The sequence below is a fragment of the Carcharhinus amblyrhynchos genome, chromosome 1, assembly GCF_965287045.1.
Source record: "Carcharhinus amblyrhynchos chromosome 1, sCarAmb.v2.hapA, whole genome shotgun sequence".
Taxonomy (NCBI): Eukaryota; Metazoa; Chordata; class Chondrichthyes; order Carcharhiniformes; family Carcharhinidae; genus Carcharhinus; species Carcharhinus amblyrhynchos.
In genome coordinates, this window is record NC_137324.1 from 69836564 (window position 1) to 69855290 (window position 18727).

General features: G+C 40.7%; 1 protein-coding gene across 3 annotated transcripts in view; it reads right to left on the reverse strand.

Annotated features, from left to right (window-relative positions):
* Positions 1-1007: 1007 nt before the first annotated feature.
* Positions 1008-18727, reverse strand: part of adamts6 (ADAM metallopeptidase with thrombospondin type 1 motif, 6) — a 286378-nt gene continuing 268658 nt past the window's right edge. For all 3 annotated transcript variants that reach the window (XM_080186565.1, XM_080186557.1, XM_080186560.1), the window contains exons 22-25: positions 18244-18448; positions 13804-13980; positions 7057-7213; positions 1008-4328 (exon numbers count right to left, since the gene is read on the reverse strand). In XM_080186565.1, coding sequence (XP_080042691.1) covers positions 4219-4328; positions 7057-7213; positions 13804-13980; positions 18244-18448 — 649 coding nt within the window. In that variant the 3' untranslated portion in view covers positions 1008-4218. The remainder of the gene's footprint in view (positions 4329-7056; positions 7214-13803; positions 13981-18243; positions 18449-18727) is intronic.

Below are 18727 nucleotides of genomic sequence, written 5' to 3' on the forward strand. Positions count from 1 at the left end.
CTAACGACATGAAGCACTAGGCCACTCTCAAACATTCAAGAGCAGCCCAAGTACGACCCATCACGTGTATGCCCCTCGTTGGACAACAAGGCGGACCGACTCAAAACCTGTGAATTAAAAGAGAAAAACATTATTATCACACCACATCTTTTTACATTACCAGGGATGCCCAATGCTAATGAACCTTATTTAAAACAATCTCCTATATCCTCCCATCTCCAACCCACTCATGTGCCTGTCTAAGTTACTCTTAAACAACTCCAGCGTGCCTGCCTCCACCACCTTACTTGACAGAGCATTCCATACCCCCACTACCCTCTGTGTGAAAAACCTCCCTCTAATAACTGTGTTATACCTCTCCCCCCTCACCTTAAGCCCATGGCCCTTCGTACTGTGTGTCTCTAACATAGGAAATAGCTTACCTCTGTTTACTCTATCTATACCATCTGGTACTACAATCTACTATACTATCTGGTCTACCTTGAAAACAAAAGTTCCTGTGATGACGGGTTATCCAATGAGGAAAGGTTGGACCAGTTGGGCCTGTATCCACTGGAGTTTAGAAGAATGAGAAGTGATCATATTGAAACATGCAAGATCCTGCAGGGCTTGACAGAGCGGGTGCTGAAAGAAACTTCCCCTTGTGGGAGCAACTAGAACTAGGGGACACGGCTTTAAAATAAAGAGTCTTCTATTTAAGAGATGAGGAGAACTTTATTATCTCAAAGGTTTGTGAATCTGGAACTCACTTCCCCGGACAATGCCAGAGGCAGGGTCATATATTTTTAAAGCTACGTTAGATAGATCCTTGATTGACAAGTAGGTCAAAGATAGGAAAGTGGAGTTGAGGCCACAATAGATCAGCCATGATCATGTCAAATAACAGGGCAGGCCCGAAGAGTCAAATGGCCTACTCCCATTCTTAATTCATAGGTGCCTAGGTTCATATGCAATTCACCAAATAAACAACAGGTTGACAGGAACTCTTCTATGTTTAGAAGCTGCATTTTTATTGTTTTAAATTACCTAGGGAAGAAAACAATCTGTGTCACAAATATGGAATATCATTTCACTGCATTCAGTACTACCTTTCAATATATGCAGTTAAATGAATGTAAAACAAGTGTCTTGAAACATTGCAATAAATTAGCATATAATTTACAAAAAAGAAAATATTTAGTAACAGTGTACCACATTAATACTGAATATAAAATATAAGCAACTAATCACAATAATACAATGCTAGTTTCCATTCTGGATAAGGATATTTATGTGACATTCAGTGATTAATAGAATCCATAATTAAGTGTATCGCTCCATGAAGTATGCACCTTGGGGGTATACCTGTGGACAAGTCCTTTCTCAGTCTCTATGACCAGATGCTGATAATACTGCAATGTGTGCCTTGGGCTCTTCATCTACTGGCTACAATGTACTGTTCTTCTCAGCAATGGCAGGCCTGTCAAACTCCTTTACAGCTTGCACAATTATTTTTTGATATCAGTTTGAAAACTACAGAAAGGATCCAACTTTTATATTAAAGTGGCTACAAAGTAGCAGCAGCAATGCACTGTGCTATTTGAACACATTTCTCTAACTTTCTGGTCCAATTTCAGTTCCACATTGAGTCCCAGTTTGAAGTTCTTTTTCTCAGTTTTTTTTTCCTCTCAGTTTATTAGTTCAGGTACATTTTGCATTCTGTTCCCTTTAATAATGCAATCCAATATTGGTTGAGGGAGTTGCTTTCATTCCACTCTCAGTGCTGTTCTATATGTAGATATACATTCAACTCCCTGCTTATATAGCACCAGTACCACAGAACAAAAATACGCCTGTGGAAACAAATCTTTGCAATGTAAATATCTAATCTGAGGTAAAGAAGAATTCTTTAAATAAAGTTCCTTGTTGTAACAGTTATTGATAAACGCACTCATGCCCTGGAGTATTAAAGCACTAGTATGAGGGCCCCATTCTTGGGATTGTCATAGCAACAGCATTCCCTTTTTGATAATTAGACCTCTCAAGGTAAGACAGCACCAAGATAGACTGACTAGTTTCATTTAGAAAGACGTCCAATGTTTGGAACTAGTTTGCTAAGCAAGCCTAGTGATAGGTGTTTGATGGCCAGTTGTGGAGGAAAGCTGTTTAAGAAAACTGTCAAGAGGTAGTAGATGACAGACAGGATTTTCATGGCCAAGTGTGCAGCAAAACATCATATACAGATTGTCAAAAAAAAACCTTGTTGGTCTGTATTTACATCAGAAAGGATTTTTTTCATAGCTATGACTTCAAACCAAATGTGCGACGTGACAATTTCCCGTGCAGACTGCCATACCAGAAAATTGTCAATTTGTACATTTTTGTGTGACAAATCACATCCTTGTTTATTTATTTTTGTGATGTATAGTTAGCTGGTTAGTTCTATTTAAAAAAATCACATTTTTCATGAAAATTACTTTAAAATAATTCTTTTGAAATGAAAATAAATGTACTCTACCAAACATTTGTTTCATTCAAAATCTACAGAATCTCACCTAACTGATGAAAAGTGCCCTGTTTTGCATGTTAATGGTTTTTGTACACAATGATTTACAAATATTCTCACTTAAGATAGGTTCATTGCACTAGACAAAAGAGGCACAGTCCAACACAAATGCACATTCATAAAGTACCTGCTGCAAATTGCAAGTTTTCAAGTACTATAGTTATATGAACACGTATCCTCTTTTATTACCTCAATATCAAGTCCTTAATCAAGTTAGGCCATTTACTCTGCTAGCATTGGGCTTTGGAATCATGTCTGGGTTTTTTAAGCTTTAGTGTACAAATACTATGTGGTTTCACATTTAAATATAATTAAGGTAGCAATACACTGTCAAATCTAAACATAATGTATTGCTTCATATTCCTAGTGAGAGTAGTGCTACCTACATATTCTAACACCGCTTATATTTTCTCTTTTGCAAATACTCTTTGGCTGCATTTATCTGTTTAGCAGCACAGAAATGATTCTGAAACAGGTGTTTCCCCTTTCGAAATAGAGAAGTATCTGGAGCATTTATTTCCTTTCCTTTTATTACAAGCTTTGCTGAAAGGTGTGACTCGTTTCAAAGTGGATAGTCTGTCTTTGCATTACGCCTAGCATGGTGGTCTTGAGCAAAACTGCTTGAATGGAGCCTGATTTAAGAAACTGGATGCCTGTGTGGTCGAGGCCACTCCAAAACCAGTAGCATAAACAAAGGTGGTGAAAGTGGTTGAATTCGAGCTCCAGGCATCATTTACGCTGGCAGAGCAGTGCTCGAGTTCATGATCTCTGCCACCCCTTACTTTATAATGGCTTCAGCAGAAACACCAGTGTTTCCCTTTTTTGTTGTTGTATTAAAAAATTCTACTGAACATAAAATCATGGTAAAATTATTTTGTCAACACGCCTTAATTTTGAATTCTGGCTGGCAGTAAGAAGCGTCATTGATTTTGATGCTCTCCTGTATCGCCACAGGACTAATGATTTGCTTCACTTTCATTTACAGAATGGATTAATTCTCATGATTTAGGATTCCAGGGCAGATGCATAATTTTTCTAAAAAAAACCATTTATCCTTGAAAATAAAATTTCAGCAGAAAGCACTGGAAATTTAGCACCACATACAGAATAAATGTGTTCCATTTTTGGTTCTTTTTTTTAAATAACTTATCAGTTGATACTATAAAACTTTTTTGGTCACTGTTACGTGAGATAAATAATTGTAACGTTTTTGAAGTGTATCGAAAACATGTATCTTTCGGAGTTTTTATACAGCTAGGCAAGCTCAGATAATTAATGTTTTCTGCTTTATCAGCTTTTGAACATATACAAACTGTTCGCTCTCTTATTTAGGTCCAATATATATTACGTTAACCTTCTGGTCCCTGGAGATGAACCAACTATTCAATTTGTTCAAGTGACCATGCATGTTCTTTACAGCTGAGTGTTTTTCATGTTGCTTAGCAGAAAACTGAGAACTGGCATCTCCTCCTCTCTGTGTCCAGCACCTTTGTTTTTTTTTAAATCCCACTTCACAGAAGTTAAGATAACAGCAAATTATTGTCAGCTGAAGCTGACCAGTGGTTACATTTTCCACAGGGTAAAGACTTTGTGGGGACATCAAATCCCATTCCATTGTGTGAAATCAGGGCAGGCACGTCTTCCATGATAGAATTAACGAGGCTTGTTTCGGGTCAATGTCCTTGGCAGGTCTTACAGCACATCTGTCTAAAGTACGCTCTGCTGCAGAACTTGAACTTCAGCACCAGTGGGCAGTAAGCCACTTTGTTCACATCTTTGCATTCTATGAAGCAAAAGGATTGACAATACTGAGTAAGACAACAAAATTGACAGGATTCACTTCCAAGATGAACATGCCTCCACTAGAAGCATCTTATTCATCCTCCAGATGGATGAGACAAATCTTTGATCAACTGTTGTGGTATTTGTTCCGTTCCTTTTATTTCTAATTTATAATCTATTCAAAAAAAAATACATTGCATTTTCATATCCTATCATGCACAAAGCTGGATAACTATCCCAATCCTGTGCTCATTGTGAGGAGCCCACTTTAAGGAAGCAGAGATTGGAAATGTTCTAGCTCTGATTTTATGAACCAACTGCCATTCAGTGCAGATCCTCAGTGGAATTTACCGTATAATTTGAGAACTGGTGGTTGGTCACATGCTGAAGGCAATTCGTACAGTTTCCAAAAACAGTGAAATACGTATTTTTGACATATTTTTCTTTGTCCAACCATATTAAATTGACTCCCTTTAAAACAGATTCCAATTTCAATTTCAGCACTGGGATGAATACAATATAAGCGATCAGACAATGGTTTGAGTTTTTCAGATGTTCATGGTTCACCTTCCACCGTCCAAAGAGTCGGTGAGGAAAACTTCCCCATAAACTGTTCCACAGCCAATATACACTCTAATAAGCATCGTTTAGTTGCAGGTAGGACTTCTGTCTTGTAGAGCTGGTCAATAAAACAGTGCTGCTGTGGACAGAAGAGGATCTGCACAGAACTTCCTGAGCCTAAATGCCAGAGCCAGAGGACAAATGTAAAGGGTCCCAGGGCAGGGAAGGTAAGGAAGGCCTAGGATTTCAAGGGGGATGATGGGGATCTTGCGGGAGAGGCCAGGGGTGGGGTATAGAGAGGGTCAGAGGTCACCAGTCACTGGACCTCAAATCAAAAGGGGTTTCTGGTGGAGGCACACCTGCTACCACCCCCCTCCCCCCACCACCACCACCTGAGATCTAACTTTGATTCTTGCCAGCCATTTCTCATAGAAATTCAATGTTCCTGTCAGCCTAAAAATTGAGGCAAGGTGGAAGCAACTATTAATTGGCCACTTAGGACCTCAATTGAGGCAATTGTGGGCTTCCCATCTGAGGCTTTGCCTGCCCCAGTGTAAAATCACTGTATGGTCGGGCCAGCTGGGCAGTTGGGAATCCAGAAGGGAATCCTGTTTCTGCAATTTCAAGCTCTCCCCACCTAAAAACCTACTGATGGGAGAGCGTAAAATTCAGACCAATGTCAAAATTAACTTCTTTGGGACAAAGTAAAGCTTTTCATTTTGATAAATGGTCCCATTCAAAACATTAATATTTCTTTCTCTTCCAGATAGTCACTACACTGTTGAATTTTTTTATTTCAAGATTTTCCAATTTTTACTTTCGATAAGCTACATTCATGGTTTATTTTTTATCATTTACTTTGTAAAATGCACAAGAACCGTGTGTGGAACTTTATGGAATTTGCCTAACAATTACTTGAAGGATACTTAGTCTGGAATCAATGAATCGTAAAGAATATCCACCTCTTGATTTACAGATGTGGAATATGCCAAGGGTATATGTTACGCTCAAAACAATAAACAGCAAATGATGAAGTATTGGCAGCTACTGTGAGAGGTACATGAACACACTACATAAACTACAAGGAAATTTGAAACTGCATGAAAAATGATTAAAATGGAATTTTGGTTCAATTTTCAGGTGACCTTGCACTGTCTGGATCCTGTAGCCACACACATACCTTAAAAGAAATGGAACAGAACTGTATTTCATACATTGCAGTTCAGGCTGGACTGTTGGTGTTTGTATTACAATATAGTCTCAACACCAAACGTAACAGTACACTTAACAGAAGCAATGCTTCAAAATCTGGCTTCAAACAAATACCGTAATTCAAAAAGCATAACTCAAGAACCCAAACAGATGCTGAGTTCAACAGCATGTCTGTCATTGGTATAAACTTTCACAACTGTTTGAAATTGCTTTGCTAAATGCAGCCTCACTTCTGTCATCAGCTGAGAAAACATACAGACACTTCCTCCAAAAATGATTTTTTTAAAAGTGATTTATTGTAGGAAACTTATTTTGACTGTTTGCAACTGCCCAAACTGCTCCAAAATGAAGCACATATCTGTAATTAAACATGGAGTGCTGAAGAAAAAGGCTGTGCAAATAGTTCAAAATAAGGACAAAGCAATTGTTCAGGTTGTTTTTTTTAATAAAAAAATGTGTCTAGGCTGTTTGGTTCTTTATTTTCCATAATCTAAGTTGCTAAAATCTGGGAATATTTTGTAATTAACTATCAAAATGGCTTGTGTCAAAGTAAGTGTCAATGAATTAAATACTTCAAAGGAGTGACCTTCACCAGTAGAAGAATCTAATTTTTCCCACTTGACATTTGGAACAGAAAGCCTACGTCAATTGACATAAATCTGCTGTTCCTTTACAAAATTCTACATAAGCATGATCCACAAATTTGTCTCCTTTTAAAAGCCAATATTTTCAAATGCCAATGTTTTCAGTTGGCAGAAACGTTGCTGGCACAACAAGCACATCCATGCATTTGAACCAGCGAGCAACACACCACACTGGAGCAATTTAGAAAGTTCTACGTCTCTTACCAGAAATCTTGTGCACAAAAAAACACCTGAAACAATTCAAACTGATGGGATCCTGAAAGTATTTCCTGAAGTGGCATTTAATCCACTTGTGTATTTTTTTGTACTAACCTTCTGCATTGGCGATGGGAGTAGCATCACATTTGCTCTCACACTGTTGCATTGAGGGTGGTCGAAGGGTTTCAGGACATTCACTAGATGGTTGACCCGTATATGAGAGACACTGGACTGTCCTCATCTGCTGGCCAAGCCCACACTGCGCAGAACACTGCAATAAATAAGGAACAAAAATGCATGTTGAATACCTACAATTCATAGACTGCAAGCAGATAATGAAAACATGTTCAGTTTAAATTGTGTTTTGACTTTAATCTTGCAAAGGGCTAAAGCTTTGTTTTCTTTTTGATAGCTTTATTGAAAGCGTTGACTGTATAGCAGCTGAGGTTTGCCAAGGTGGAAATTCTGTTGGCTGAAAGGATGTGCCGCTGATTCAGCTGAATTTATGGTGTCAGTCATTTGAGTAATACTGATGGGTTCCACATCCTTTGGCTAGAGGTGGTTCAGGAAATGGCAGACACTGAACCAGCCCTCAATGGGTTGATTCCAGAATTGAAAGGGTTGGTTTATGAGGAGAGATTGAGTAGGCTGGGGCTATACTCATTGGAATTTAGAAGGATGAGGGGGGATCTTATTGAAACATATAAAATTATGAAGGGAATAGATAAGATAGAACCAGGGAGGCTGTTTCCATTGGCAGGTGGCCTCAAATGAGGGACAAGCAGATTTAAACTGAGTTGAGGAGGAACTTTTCATCCAAAGGGTTGTGAATCTGTGGAATTCCCAGCCCAGTGAAGCAGTTGAGGCTACCTGGATGTTTTTAAGCCAAAGATAGATATATTTTTGAACAGTAAAGGAACTAAGGGTTATGGTGAGCAGGCAGGTAAGTAGAGCAGAATCCATGAAAAGATCAGCCACGATCTTATTGAATGGCTGAGTAGACCTGAGGGGCCAAATGGCTTACTCCTGCTCCTAGTTCTGATGTGTAAGTTGTCTCTGGTGTACATTGACCTGCCATGTAGAGCCAACCCTCAGCTGCCTGGTGTAGCTTGACCCTCGGCCTGTCCCAGAGTAGCCCAATACTCATCCTGCCTTGTCATAGGTTAACCTTCAACCGGCCACGGTGTAGCCTGGCCCTTGGCTGACCATGTTTTAGCCTGACCTAGTGCAGCCTACCCTTTAGGCTGCTCCAGTATTGTGTTTCCTGTGACCTTCACAGAATCACTGAATCCCTACAGTGCAGACTGAGGCCATTTGGACCATGGATCCTGCACCAACAACATTCCCACCTGGGCCCTATCCCCATAACCCCATGTATTTACCCTCCTAATCTCCCGACACTAAGGGGCAATTGAGCATGACCAATCCATCTAACCTACGCATTTTTCATGCTGCCTTTATAAGTCTTTTTTCAAAGTTAACATTCTAAAAGGCACTTTAATGGAAAATGGATGGATCTGCAATACTTTGTGTGGTCTTTAGTCTTAAAATTCCCCCAAGCCCCACAAGTTATTCATACTAATGTTGCATATCAACGATAAATATATGCTACTTTGCTTAATCATATATTTCTATGATTAGTCCATAAATTTGCATACTCTTAAAAAAGGTTTCATAATATACATCAATGACACACTGGAGTGTTTCCTCTTACTATCGCAAATTTATAAGAGAATAGTGTTTAGTTTGTGTGTACCAAACTCATCCATATGAGACTGTAGCATTTTCTGACCAATAAATTCAGCTTGGCTTGGATTCCTTAAATGTAATAAAAGGCAATCTATCAAAATGTCAGTGTAGGTTGCATTTCAAATGTGGTCTCTGGTTTGAGGATGTAGACTCCTTAGTGTTGGTTTTAGGATTGTGGTCAGACAGTTTCAGTCTTGTTCCTCAGTCTGGGTTTTGAAGTATGATACAGAACACTGACCCATGTTGAAATGTGCTGTCCTGGATTGTAATTTAGGACCAGCTGACATCAATTAAATAATAATGAGCAAGTCAAAAGATAGAGTTTTAAAATGTTGTTTTAGGGATGCGGGCAATGCTGGCAAGATAACGTTTCTTATCCATTGTCAGTTGCCCTTAGGGCATTAAGAATCAACCTCCCAGTGTGGGTGTAGAAACATGAAGACCAGAACAGAAAGGTCAGCAGGTTCCCTCCATTAAAGTCAGACCGTGGCAGTGGTGTAGTGGTAATTGTCACTAGAACTAGTAATCCATAGACCCAGCGCAAGACCTAGGGACCCAGATTCAAATCCCACCACAGCAGATGGCCAAATTTAAATTCAATTAAAAAAAATTTGGAATTAAAAGTTTAATGATGACCATTATTTAAAAAAATCCAACTGTTTCACTAATGATTGAATTTAATTTTGCTAGAAATTGAACTAAACAATCTCTAAGTTGCTTATCCATTAAACAATCATAACCATTCCTTAGTATCAATGGAAACAAATGAAAAGGATTGGGCAAAATTGACAGACTTAATTCCTGGAACTTGTTCTGCAGGGTGGCATTCCATTTCAAGTTCCTGCTGTTGCGGAAATGCATTTTTATCTGGCCATTCTATATTCCTAATAGGCACAGGTTCACAGTACAAAATTGCCCATAAAAGATAGGGATGGCACAGTGGCACATTGGTTCCTCACAGCAGCAGGAACCCATGTTTGATTCCGGCCTTGGGTGTCTGTGGAGTTTGCATATTCTTCTCGTCTGCGTGGGTTTCCTCCGGGTGTTCCGGCTTCCTCCCACAGTCCAAAGATGTGAGGGTTAGGTAGATTGGCCAATGATAAATTGATTCGTACTATCCAAAGACTGGGTTATGGGGATAGGTCGTGCAGGGTTCAGGGGAGACTCTTTTGGAGATTTGGTGCAGGTTGATGGGCCAAGTGGCCTCTCTCTACATGTAAGGATTTTATGGATACACTTGGCACCAAATAATCACATTTAGGAATGGCTGTTGTGAGAAGGGGAAAAATTTACCATGTTGCTTTAGGGTAGGGTTTCTCAGACACATATTTCTTGATGTATACTCAATAACTAGCTGGATCAGATTAATGTCAACACTGCAGGGTTTGATCCTCATTCAGCTAAAGCAATCTTGGGGCCTGCCTCCTCATCCCCTTTTGTAACAAATAATCACCAAACTCCTGCCTTTGGGCAGAGAAATGATGAGTAAGGAAATATCACTTACATTGATGAGTCCAAAAAAATTAATTTCACACCCCATAAAATTAGCAACGGTGAATTTTTGGCAGTGCTGGGTAGAGGGAATTAGAGCAAAATTGTTACAGCAGCAATGGGAAAAGAACTTCAATCTGTAACTGACCACCAACTAAAATTACAGAAGACCAGAATGAACTAAAGTGAGAGAAAGTCACATTAACATAAGAACACCAGCTCCTTCGTGGAAAACGTTTTTTGAATTAAGTGTAAACATGTAAATGGATATTGGTTTGGAACTATTGTCATCACTCCTTGAGCTATAAGCATTACACACACATCATTAATAAAAGCCTCACATGCTTCAGTTGAATCATCAAAGATAAACTGATTAAAGTCTTATTTAAAACCAGGGTAAACATTTTGAAGCAGCTCCACTGCCTGTGGGTGAAAATGAATTCAATAAAGAATGTGGATAGAGGATTGAGGATTTAGCGTGGATTGAGGATTGGCTGTCAAATAGGAGGCAGAGAGTGGGGGTCAATGGGTGCTATTCGGATTGGCGGTTGGTGACTAGTGGGGTGCCCCAGGGGTCGGTGCTGGGGCCTCAGCTATTTACCATTTATATAGATGCTTTGGAGGAGGGAACCGAGTGTATGGTGTTGAAATTTGCTGATGACACCAAGATTGGTGGAACGGCAAATTGTGCGGAGGGTGTGGAGAGTCTGCAGAAGGATCTAGATAAGCTGGGCGAATGGGCCAGGAACTGGCAAATGGAATTTAATGTTGGCAAATGTGAGGTTGTCCACTTTGGTAGGAATAATGGTAGGAAGGACTATTACTTACGTGGCGAAAAACTGCAGCAGGCGACGGTGCAGAGGGACCTCGGGGTCCTTGTGCATGAGTCGCAAAAACCCAGCTTGCAGGTGCAGCAGGTGGTCAGGAAGGCGAATGGGATGCTGGCCTTCATAGCGAGGGGGATTGAATATAAAAGTAGGGAGGTCTTGCTGCAGCTGTATAGGGCATTGGTGAGGCCGCAGCTGGAGTACTGTGTGCAGTTTTGGGCGCCGCACCTGCGCAAGGATATTTTGGCCCTGGAGGGAGTGCAGAGGAGGTTTACTAGGCTGATACCGGAGTTGAGGGGGTTGAGCTATGAGGAGAGGCTGAATAAACTAGGCTTGTACTCGTTAGAGTTTAGAAGAATGAGGGGAGATCTCATTGAGACATATAAGATGATGAATGGGATGGATAGGATAGAGGTGGAAAGACTCTTCCCGCTCAGAAAGGAGAGTAGGACTAGAGGGCACAGCCTCAAGATAAAGGGGGGGGGCAGTTTAGAACGGAGCTGAGGATGAACTTCTTCACTCAAAGGGTGGTGAATCTCTGGAATTCTCTGCCTGTTGAAGTGGTGGAGGCTGCCTCGCTCAATATTTTTAAGACGCTGGTTGATAGGTTTTTGATAGGCAAGGGGATTAAGGGTTATGGGGAGAGGGCGGGAATGTGGAACTGAGCCACGACAGATCATCCATGATCTTATTGAATGGCGGGGCAGGCTCGAGGGGCTAGATGGCCTACTCCTGCTCCTATTTCTTATGTTCTTATGTGAACATTACATAGAGTATTCAGATTGTGGAATTCATTGCCACATGGAGTGGCTGGGGTAGATAGCATGCTGCATTTAAGTGGAAACTTGATGCATACATAAGTGAGAAGGGAATAGAGCAATATCAGACATGGTGACAAAAGGTAATTAGAATAGAAATAATAACAGACTATTTCGAGTAAATGGTCTGTTTCTATGCGACAGATTCTGTTGCTGGAATTCTCCAACTGTTCACACCCACCGTTGCCGCCAGCAAGGATGGAGAATTTGACGGTCAGACAAATCTCCATTCACTGCAGCAGGAAGAGAGAATCTGGCTGCGAGTGAGGTCAGAAATCCAGCCCTGTTATTCTGTGTAAATAGTAAATGGTAATTCTCTCATGCCCCAAATCTGCTTCACATTCCGAATCCTGGAGATGGCTTTAAAGTATTTCAGTAAATCAAGCAATCAGTCTGTAGTTGATAACAATCTGCAACAATTTTCACTCTAGACATCCTTCATCAAATACCTCTACTAAAAGCACATTGCTTCAGGGGATGGGTAACTATACGATGATTAATTCAACTATCATACCTTTACAGAATAGTTTAAATAGATCAGTTGTTTATAATTAAAGTACTTATCACCTACTGGATGTTACCATATTCAAATTAACTATCTCCAATTTAGTTCCAAGGCTCAATACTCATGATTTTGATTGATATGAACAAAGAAAGAATATTAATGAATATAAAAATGAGAGCCCAAAATTAAAACACCTGAAAATTATGCAGGAATTATATTTTTAAAGCTTTTTATACACAATCATATTGTCTCTGTCGAGTTCATTGGTTCTATATAGTGTACAGTGGGCTCATGGAAGTGCCACAGCTTGACATGTGAGCAAGAGATATCATTGGGAGGAGGAGTGGTGAGTGTATGTACACAGTTTTGTATTGGGTGCACAAGTGGCCATCGGGCTTGTTTGGACTATAAATTGGCATGAAGGAGGACAAGAAGAGAACCTTGTGAACTTACCTTCTAAAGAATCCCATCATGCAGAATATGGTTCACGACACCTCTGTGAACCACACTCATTGAAAATGCTGCCCAAATATGGAGTTGGCCATGTTAGGAATGCAGGATGCAGGTGTTTGACCTGGACCAGGCCACACCCTTAAAAGTCATTTCTGAAAATCCGAAACCCTAGGAATGGAGTCAGGAATCCTGGAATTGGGTCCCAGTTGCTATTTTTAAAGAACTCCTAAGACAATCCAGCCCATTGAGAGAGTAACCAGCAAAGCATAAGCTATCATGTGCTTCATAATAGAGGCATTGAGCACAAAAGAAAGGAAGTTATGCTGAACCTTTATAAAATCTGGTTAGGCCACAACTAGAATATTGCATACAGCTCCCATTATTACACTTCAGGAAGGACATGAGGGTACTTGAGAGGATGCAGAGGAGAAATATATCAGTCTAGTTTCAGGGATGAGGGATTTAAATTGCAAGGTTAGATTGGTGAAGCTGGGGTTGGTCTCCTTGGAGCAAATGAGTCTGAGGGAGGATCTGACAGAGGTGTCCAAGATTTTCTCAGGTTTAGGCAAAATAAGAATGAAAAGATGGTCCCATTAGCTGGTACAAGGACTAGGAAACTCAGATTCAAGATTGTGGGCAGGCAATCCTGAGACTGAGGGGGGAATGTGAGCAAGAACTTTGTTACAGAGCAGCAATGACCTTGAACTCATTGCCCATGAGCAAGGAAGTGGAGATAATCAAGGCTTTTCAAAGGAAATTGAGTGAGCTCTTGAGGAAAATAAATTTGCACAACCACAGGGACAAATTGGAGAAATGGAACTGATTGGTCTTCTCTACAGAATGCCAGAATGGACTCAACAGGCTAGATTTCCTCCTTCTGTGGAATGAATATAGTTCAGACCCATTCATATAGTTTCCTTGCATCAAGTGCAGCCACGTTAGTTTGTACACTAAAAATCATATATATATATAGAGAGAGAGATGAAAACAGCACAAATTTGAAAGAGTGCCAAGTTACCTGGCCCCATTCTCCTGTGACCCAACGAGGTGGTGGGCAGCGCCCTAGGCTGCAGCGAATCCGGACTGGAGGCTTGCTTTCATTTGAACAATGGGAGGGTGGGAAAGTCTTGCTCAGGTCACTGCTCTTACACAAAACAATTCGATGCTTAAATCCTGGGCCACATTTTGGAGTACACTGCAAAAGAGGGAGGAATTAGTCTTTCAAAGTGATGGTTTTCAAACTGTTTGAAGCCTATTAGACTTTGCCAATGTGCCAGGAGTGGGAATGTTTGCTCTCCAGAAGGAAATGACGTCAACACTCTACATGCAGTCTGACAGTAAATTAATGTAGCTCTTAAAAAAATTGAAAAAAATCTTCATTTATGTTCACACATTATGTTTGACACAAATATTTATGCAATGGCTGTGGTCTCGTGAGTTGTGAAATGCCAACACTGGCTGCTACACAAGTGACCAAATTTGGTTTTGCAATCATCACTATCATCTACTAGCTGAGATAAATATTGGTGTTGTAAGAAACGAGGGAAAAATGCTTGATAAAGAACTAAAGAGATCAGAAAGTTGCCAAGTTTGATTCTTTGGTTTGATTTATGGCTGTTTCTGCCGGCAGGGTCTTTCGGTCCCACCAATGGTGACTCTCTGCTGTGGGTTCCCCAGTGGTAAGAAGTCTCACAACACCAGGTTGAAATCCAACAGGTTTATTTGGTAGCAAATGCCACTAGCTTTCGGAGCGCTGCTCCTTCGTCAGGTGGGTGGGAGTTCTGTTCACAAACAGGGCATATAAAGACACAAACTCAATGGTTGGAATGTGATTCTTTACAGCTAATTAAGTCTTAAAGGTACAGACAATGGGAGTGGAGAGAGGGTTAAGCACAGGTTAAAGAGATGTGTATTGACTCCAGACAGGACAGTTAGTGAGATTTTGCAAGTCCAGGCAAGTTGTGAGGGTTACAGATAGTGTGACATGAACCCAAGATCCCGGTTGAGGCCATCCTCATGTATGTGGAACTTGACTATCAGTCTCTGCTCAGCGACTCTGTGCTGTCATGTGTCGCGAAGGCCGCCTTGGAGAACACTCACCTGAAGATCAGAGGCCGAATGCCCATGACCGCTGAAGTGTTCCCCAATAGGAAGAGAACACTCTTGCCTGGTGATTGTTGAGCAGTGTTCATTCAACCGTTGTCGTAGTGTCTGCATGGTCGATAATCACCAGGCAAGACTGTTCTCCCCTTGTTGGGGAACACTTCAACGGTCACAGGCATTCGGCCTCTGATCTTTGGGTAAGCGTTCTCCAAAGCGGCCTTCACGACACATGACAGCACAGAGTCGCTGAGCAAAGTTCCACATAGATGAGGACGGCCTCAACCAGTATCTTGGGTTCATGTCACACCATCTTTAACCCCAGGACTTGCCTGGACTTGCAAAGTCCCACTAACTATCCTGTCTGGAGGCAATGCACACCTCTTTAACCCGTGCTTAACGGTCTCTCTACTCACACTGTTTGTATCTTTAAGACTTGATTACCTGTAAAAACTCGCATTCCAAACATTATTCTGTAAATTGAGTTTGTGTCTTTATATGCCCTGTTTGTGGACAGGACTCCCACTTACCTGATGAAGAAGCAATGCTCCGAAAGCTTGTGGCATTTGCTACCAAATAAACCTGTTGGACTTTAAACTGGTGTTGTGAGACTTCTTATCGTGTTTATCCCAGTCCAACGCCAGTATCTCCACATCATTGGTCCCCAGTGGTGCAAGGTGTGAACAACGGGAAACCCTGTTGACAGTGGCAGTTTGGAAGATCCCGCCGCTGGCCAATGGTAGCCGCACCCATCACGACAAAACATGTCACTGGGGTTCCAGAAAATCCCACCCTTTGTTTTGTCTAAGTTAACTAATGTCAACTGGAATTGCACTAAGATGATTACAGTTGTTCCCATTGATCCTTAGCTAACGATGGAAAATTGTCTGGGATTACTGCACTATCTAATGAATACATAGGCAGAATTTGATGTTGGTTGGATTTTACAGTCCTGCTAAAGTCAGTGGAATTTTAGAAGGGTTTGCCACATGTTATGCCCATTGCCACAGGGCTGTAAAATTCCACCCTATGCACGTGGATGTCAGGTGGTGATGGGATGAAGTTCAGCTTTTTTGGTTCATAGTCAAAGAGCTACATTCACAATCTTGATACATAAAAAATGATTACTTGAGCAAGAAACTAGAGAAGGAGTTCCTGTAAAACAATACCCCAATATTAGCAAATGCCTTCAGGTCAATCGGGGCAAAAAACAGAATGCAAAATACTATTCCCCCACAATGTCTAATGTCACAATGACAAATTCATCACAGGTGAACACAATTATTAGAAGTAACTTTTTGATCTGTTCTACTGCTACTAATGCCCTTGATGTAGACACAACTGGCTGCTCATTTTATATCAATGCTGCTTGCAACTACAGAAACTATAGTAAGATAACTTGAAACAAAATGTTGATATCCTTTCTAACAACTCATGGCCAAATCTACAACATGTGTCAACCTGATAGGTTGAACAATATACAAACATGATGGGACCTAAAGGGAACTAACCTCGTACACTAACTGCTGAACTAAATGTCACTATTGCATTGTAGGAAAATACTTTAAAAATTATTTAACTACAAGGAAGGCTTCCATACTAATTTGTTTTTTCTTCTAATTTCTTAAAAACAGAACTAATCACCAGTGATCACAAAAGTAAAACACAGTACAGATCTCAGCATTGTTCAAACATGCAGAAATTCACCTGAACATCTGTATGAATGTAGAGGCCACTAATGTGGCTGGCTGGAAGATATGACAAATGGCCTCTGTTGGGTTCAGTTACTTGAGTTTAAAAACATAACATTTTTTGAAAAGTGCACAGTACTTGGTGGAGCTGAAAATCGTGGTCCCTATTTCATGCCCACACCGAGAGTGAAATGGGACCTGTTGTACACCAGAATTTGAGAAGTCTGACCTACAGCGGGGGCAGCTACGTTATTATAAATACAAGTAGGGCACCTGCTAGGTGGGAGGACAGGAAATTGCAATGTTGGTCAGCCCAAAAACTCAGCCAGTAGCTTGGCCTTCGTGGTCAGACAATGTAAGGAACCCTGACATTTCTGCTTTGGCAAGCCGCACTGCCACTGCCTTCATGTGGGCACATGGTACAGCAAGGTCACCAATCCTGGTATTCCAATATATGGAATTGTCATATTAATCCCATTTGGTTTTTTTTGTGGATGCTACCTGAAAGGTGGGAAATGAAACAACTGTCCTTCCCCGCCTACCCTGTCTTTTGAAACCCCAGACACAGAAAATAGGGCAGAGACCTGAACTCGCCCCCAATTTCTGCTCACATTAATGCCTTACCACCGCAGCGATCCCTAGTCTTTCCCAACAATGCCATCAGTGGCCTAGACAGGCTGAGGAAATTCAGTACCCATACGTTGAAATGAGCTTATTATCTCTGTTATATTAGTCAATATTTCCTGACAGAAGTGGCCAATTCACATCACTCCATTGGTACTGTCTTGCTAACCTGAAGATTGAGCCAACTGTTCGCGCCCAAGTGAAAAGTTTTATTTTACAACCAGTATCCCGCATCTCAATAAACACATAAAGAAGATAATGTTCAGACAATATCTCAAAGTTTATAAAATGTTGAGAGGAATGGATAGGGTGGATTCTCAGACGCTATTTCCCCAGGTTGAAATGGTCGCTGCGAGAGGACACAGATTTAAGGTGCAGGGAGGAAAGTACAGAAGTGATGTTAGGGGTAAGTTTTTCACTCAGAGGGTGGTGAGTGAATGGAATCGGCTGCCGTCAGTGGTGGTGGAGGCGAACTCGCTGGGGTCTTTTAAAAGACTTCTGGATGAGTATATGGGGTTTAATGGGATTGGGGGTTATAGATAGGTCTATAGATTGGTAGGTGTTGATATGATCGGCGCAACTCGTGGGCCGAAGGGCCTGTTTGTGCTGTAGTGTTCTATGTTCAAACTTCCTTAGAATCAATTTTTGTAAATATTTGGCATGTGCAAAGGAAAACACACATGTAAGAATTGCATTCTAAAAATCTGTAAATACTATTACATCTTTCAAGTCATGAAAACAGACTCCTAAATGTTTTGATAATTGATGCAGAGTATCAGATGGCAGTAAGTTTTTTATCCATAGCAAGTTCACTCATAAATTGTCTTTTCACCAGACACCCTGCAGAGAATGTTCAGGGTCTAACATGAGCACATGTGAGACTCATTACTCAGCAATAATGCTAAAATGATACTTCTTCTTTGCCTTTTTCTTAAGCTAACAGGAGATTTTACTTGTAATTGAAATAAATGTAGTAAAATCGCGACATGTTTGGGCAAAATAAACAGAAATAAAAAAGTAAGGTAGTATTCTGTTGTCTGTACCTCTGACCAATCCAGTGCGACCCACTGTGGTGGGCAGGACTGGTTGTTACAGGGTTCTTTCTCAATGGGCCTGTGTGTTAGGCAATGGCTGTCATCAAGGGTTTCTTCCTCAGAGGGACCGATTTTCCTAATGCACAGTACAGTTCGTAGACGCATTCCACCATCGCACGTTTTGCTGCATTCCGACCAATCTCCAATAAACCATCTGCAAATCAAAGAAGATAAGCTTAGGGTAATACAGCACTGGGGCCCATTCACTTCATCAAAACAGGGCCACCTTTTCAAAAGAGCTGTTCAAAGTGGCCTACTCCTCTGCTCTTTCTGTAGAACTCTGCATTTTTATATGTCCCCAATTCCTAACGTCACTTTGAATCTGAAAAATAAATGTTAAAACTACTCTTATTGCAATCACACAATTAAAATCTTGAAACATTTGTATGAAAATTCAATCTAAGCAATATTTCATTGCCACAAACATCTGAAC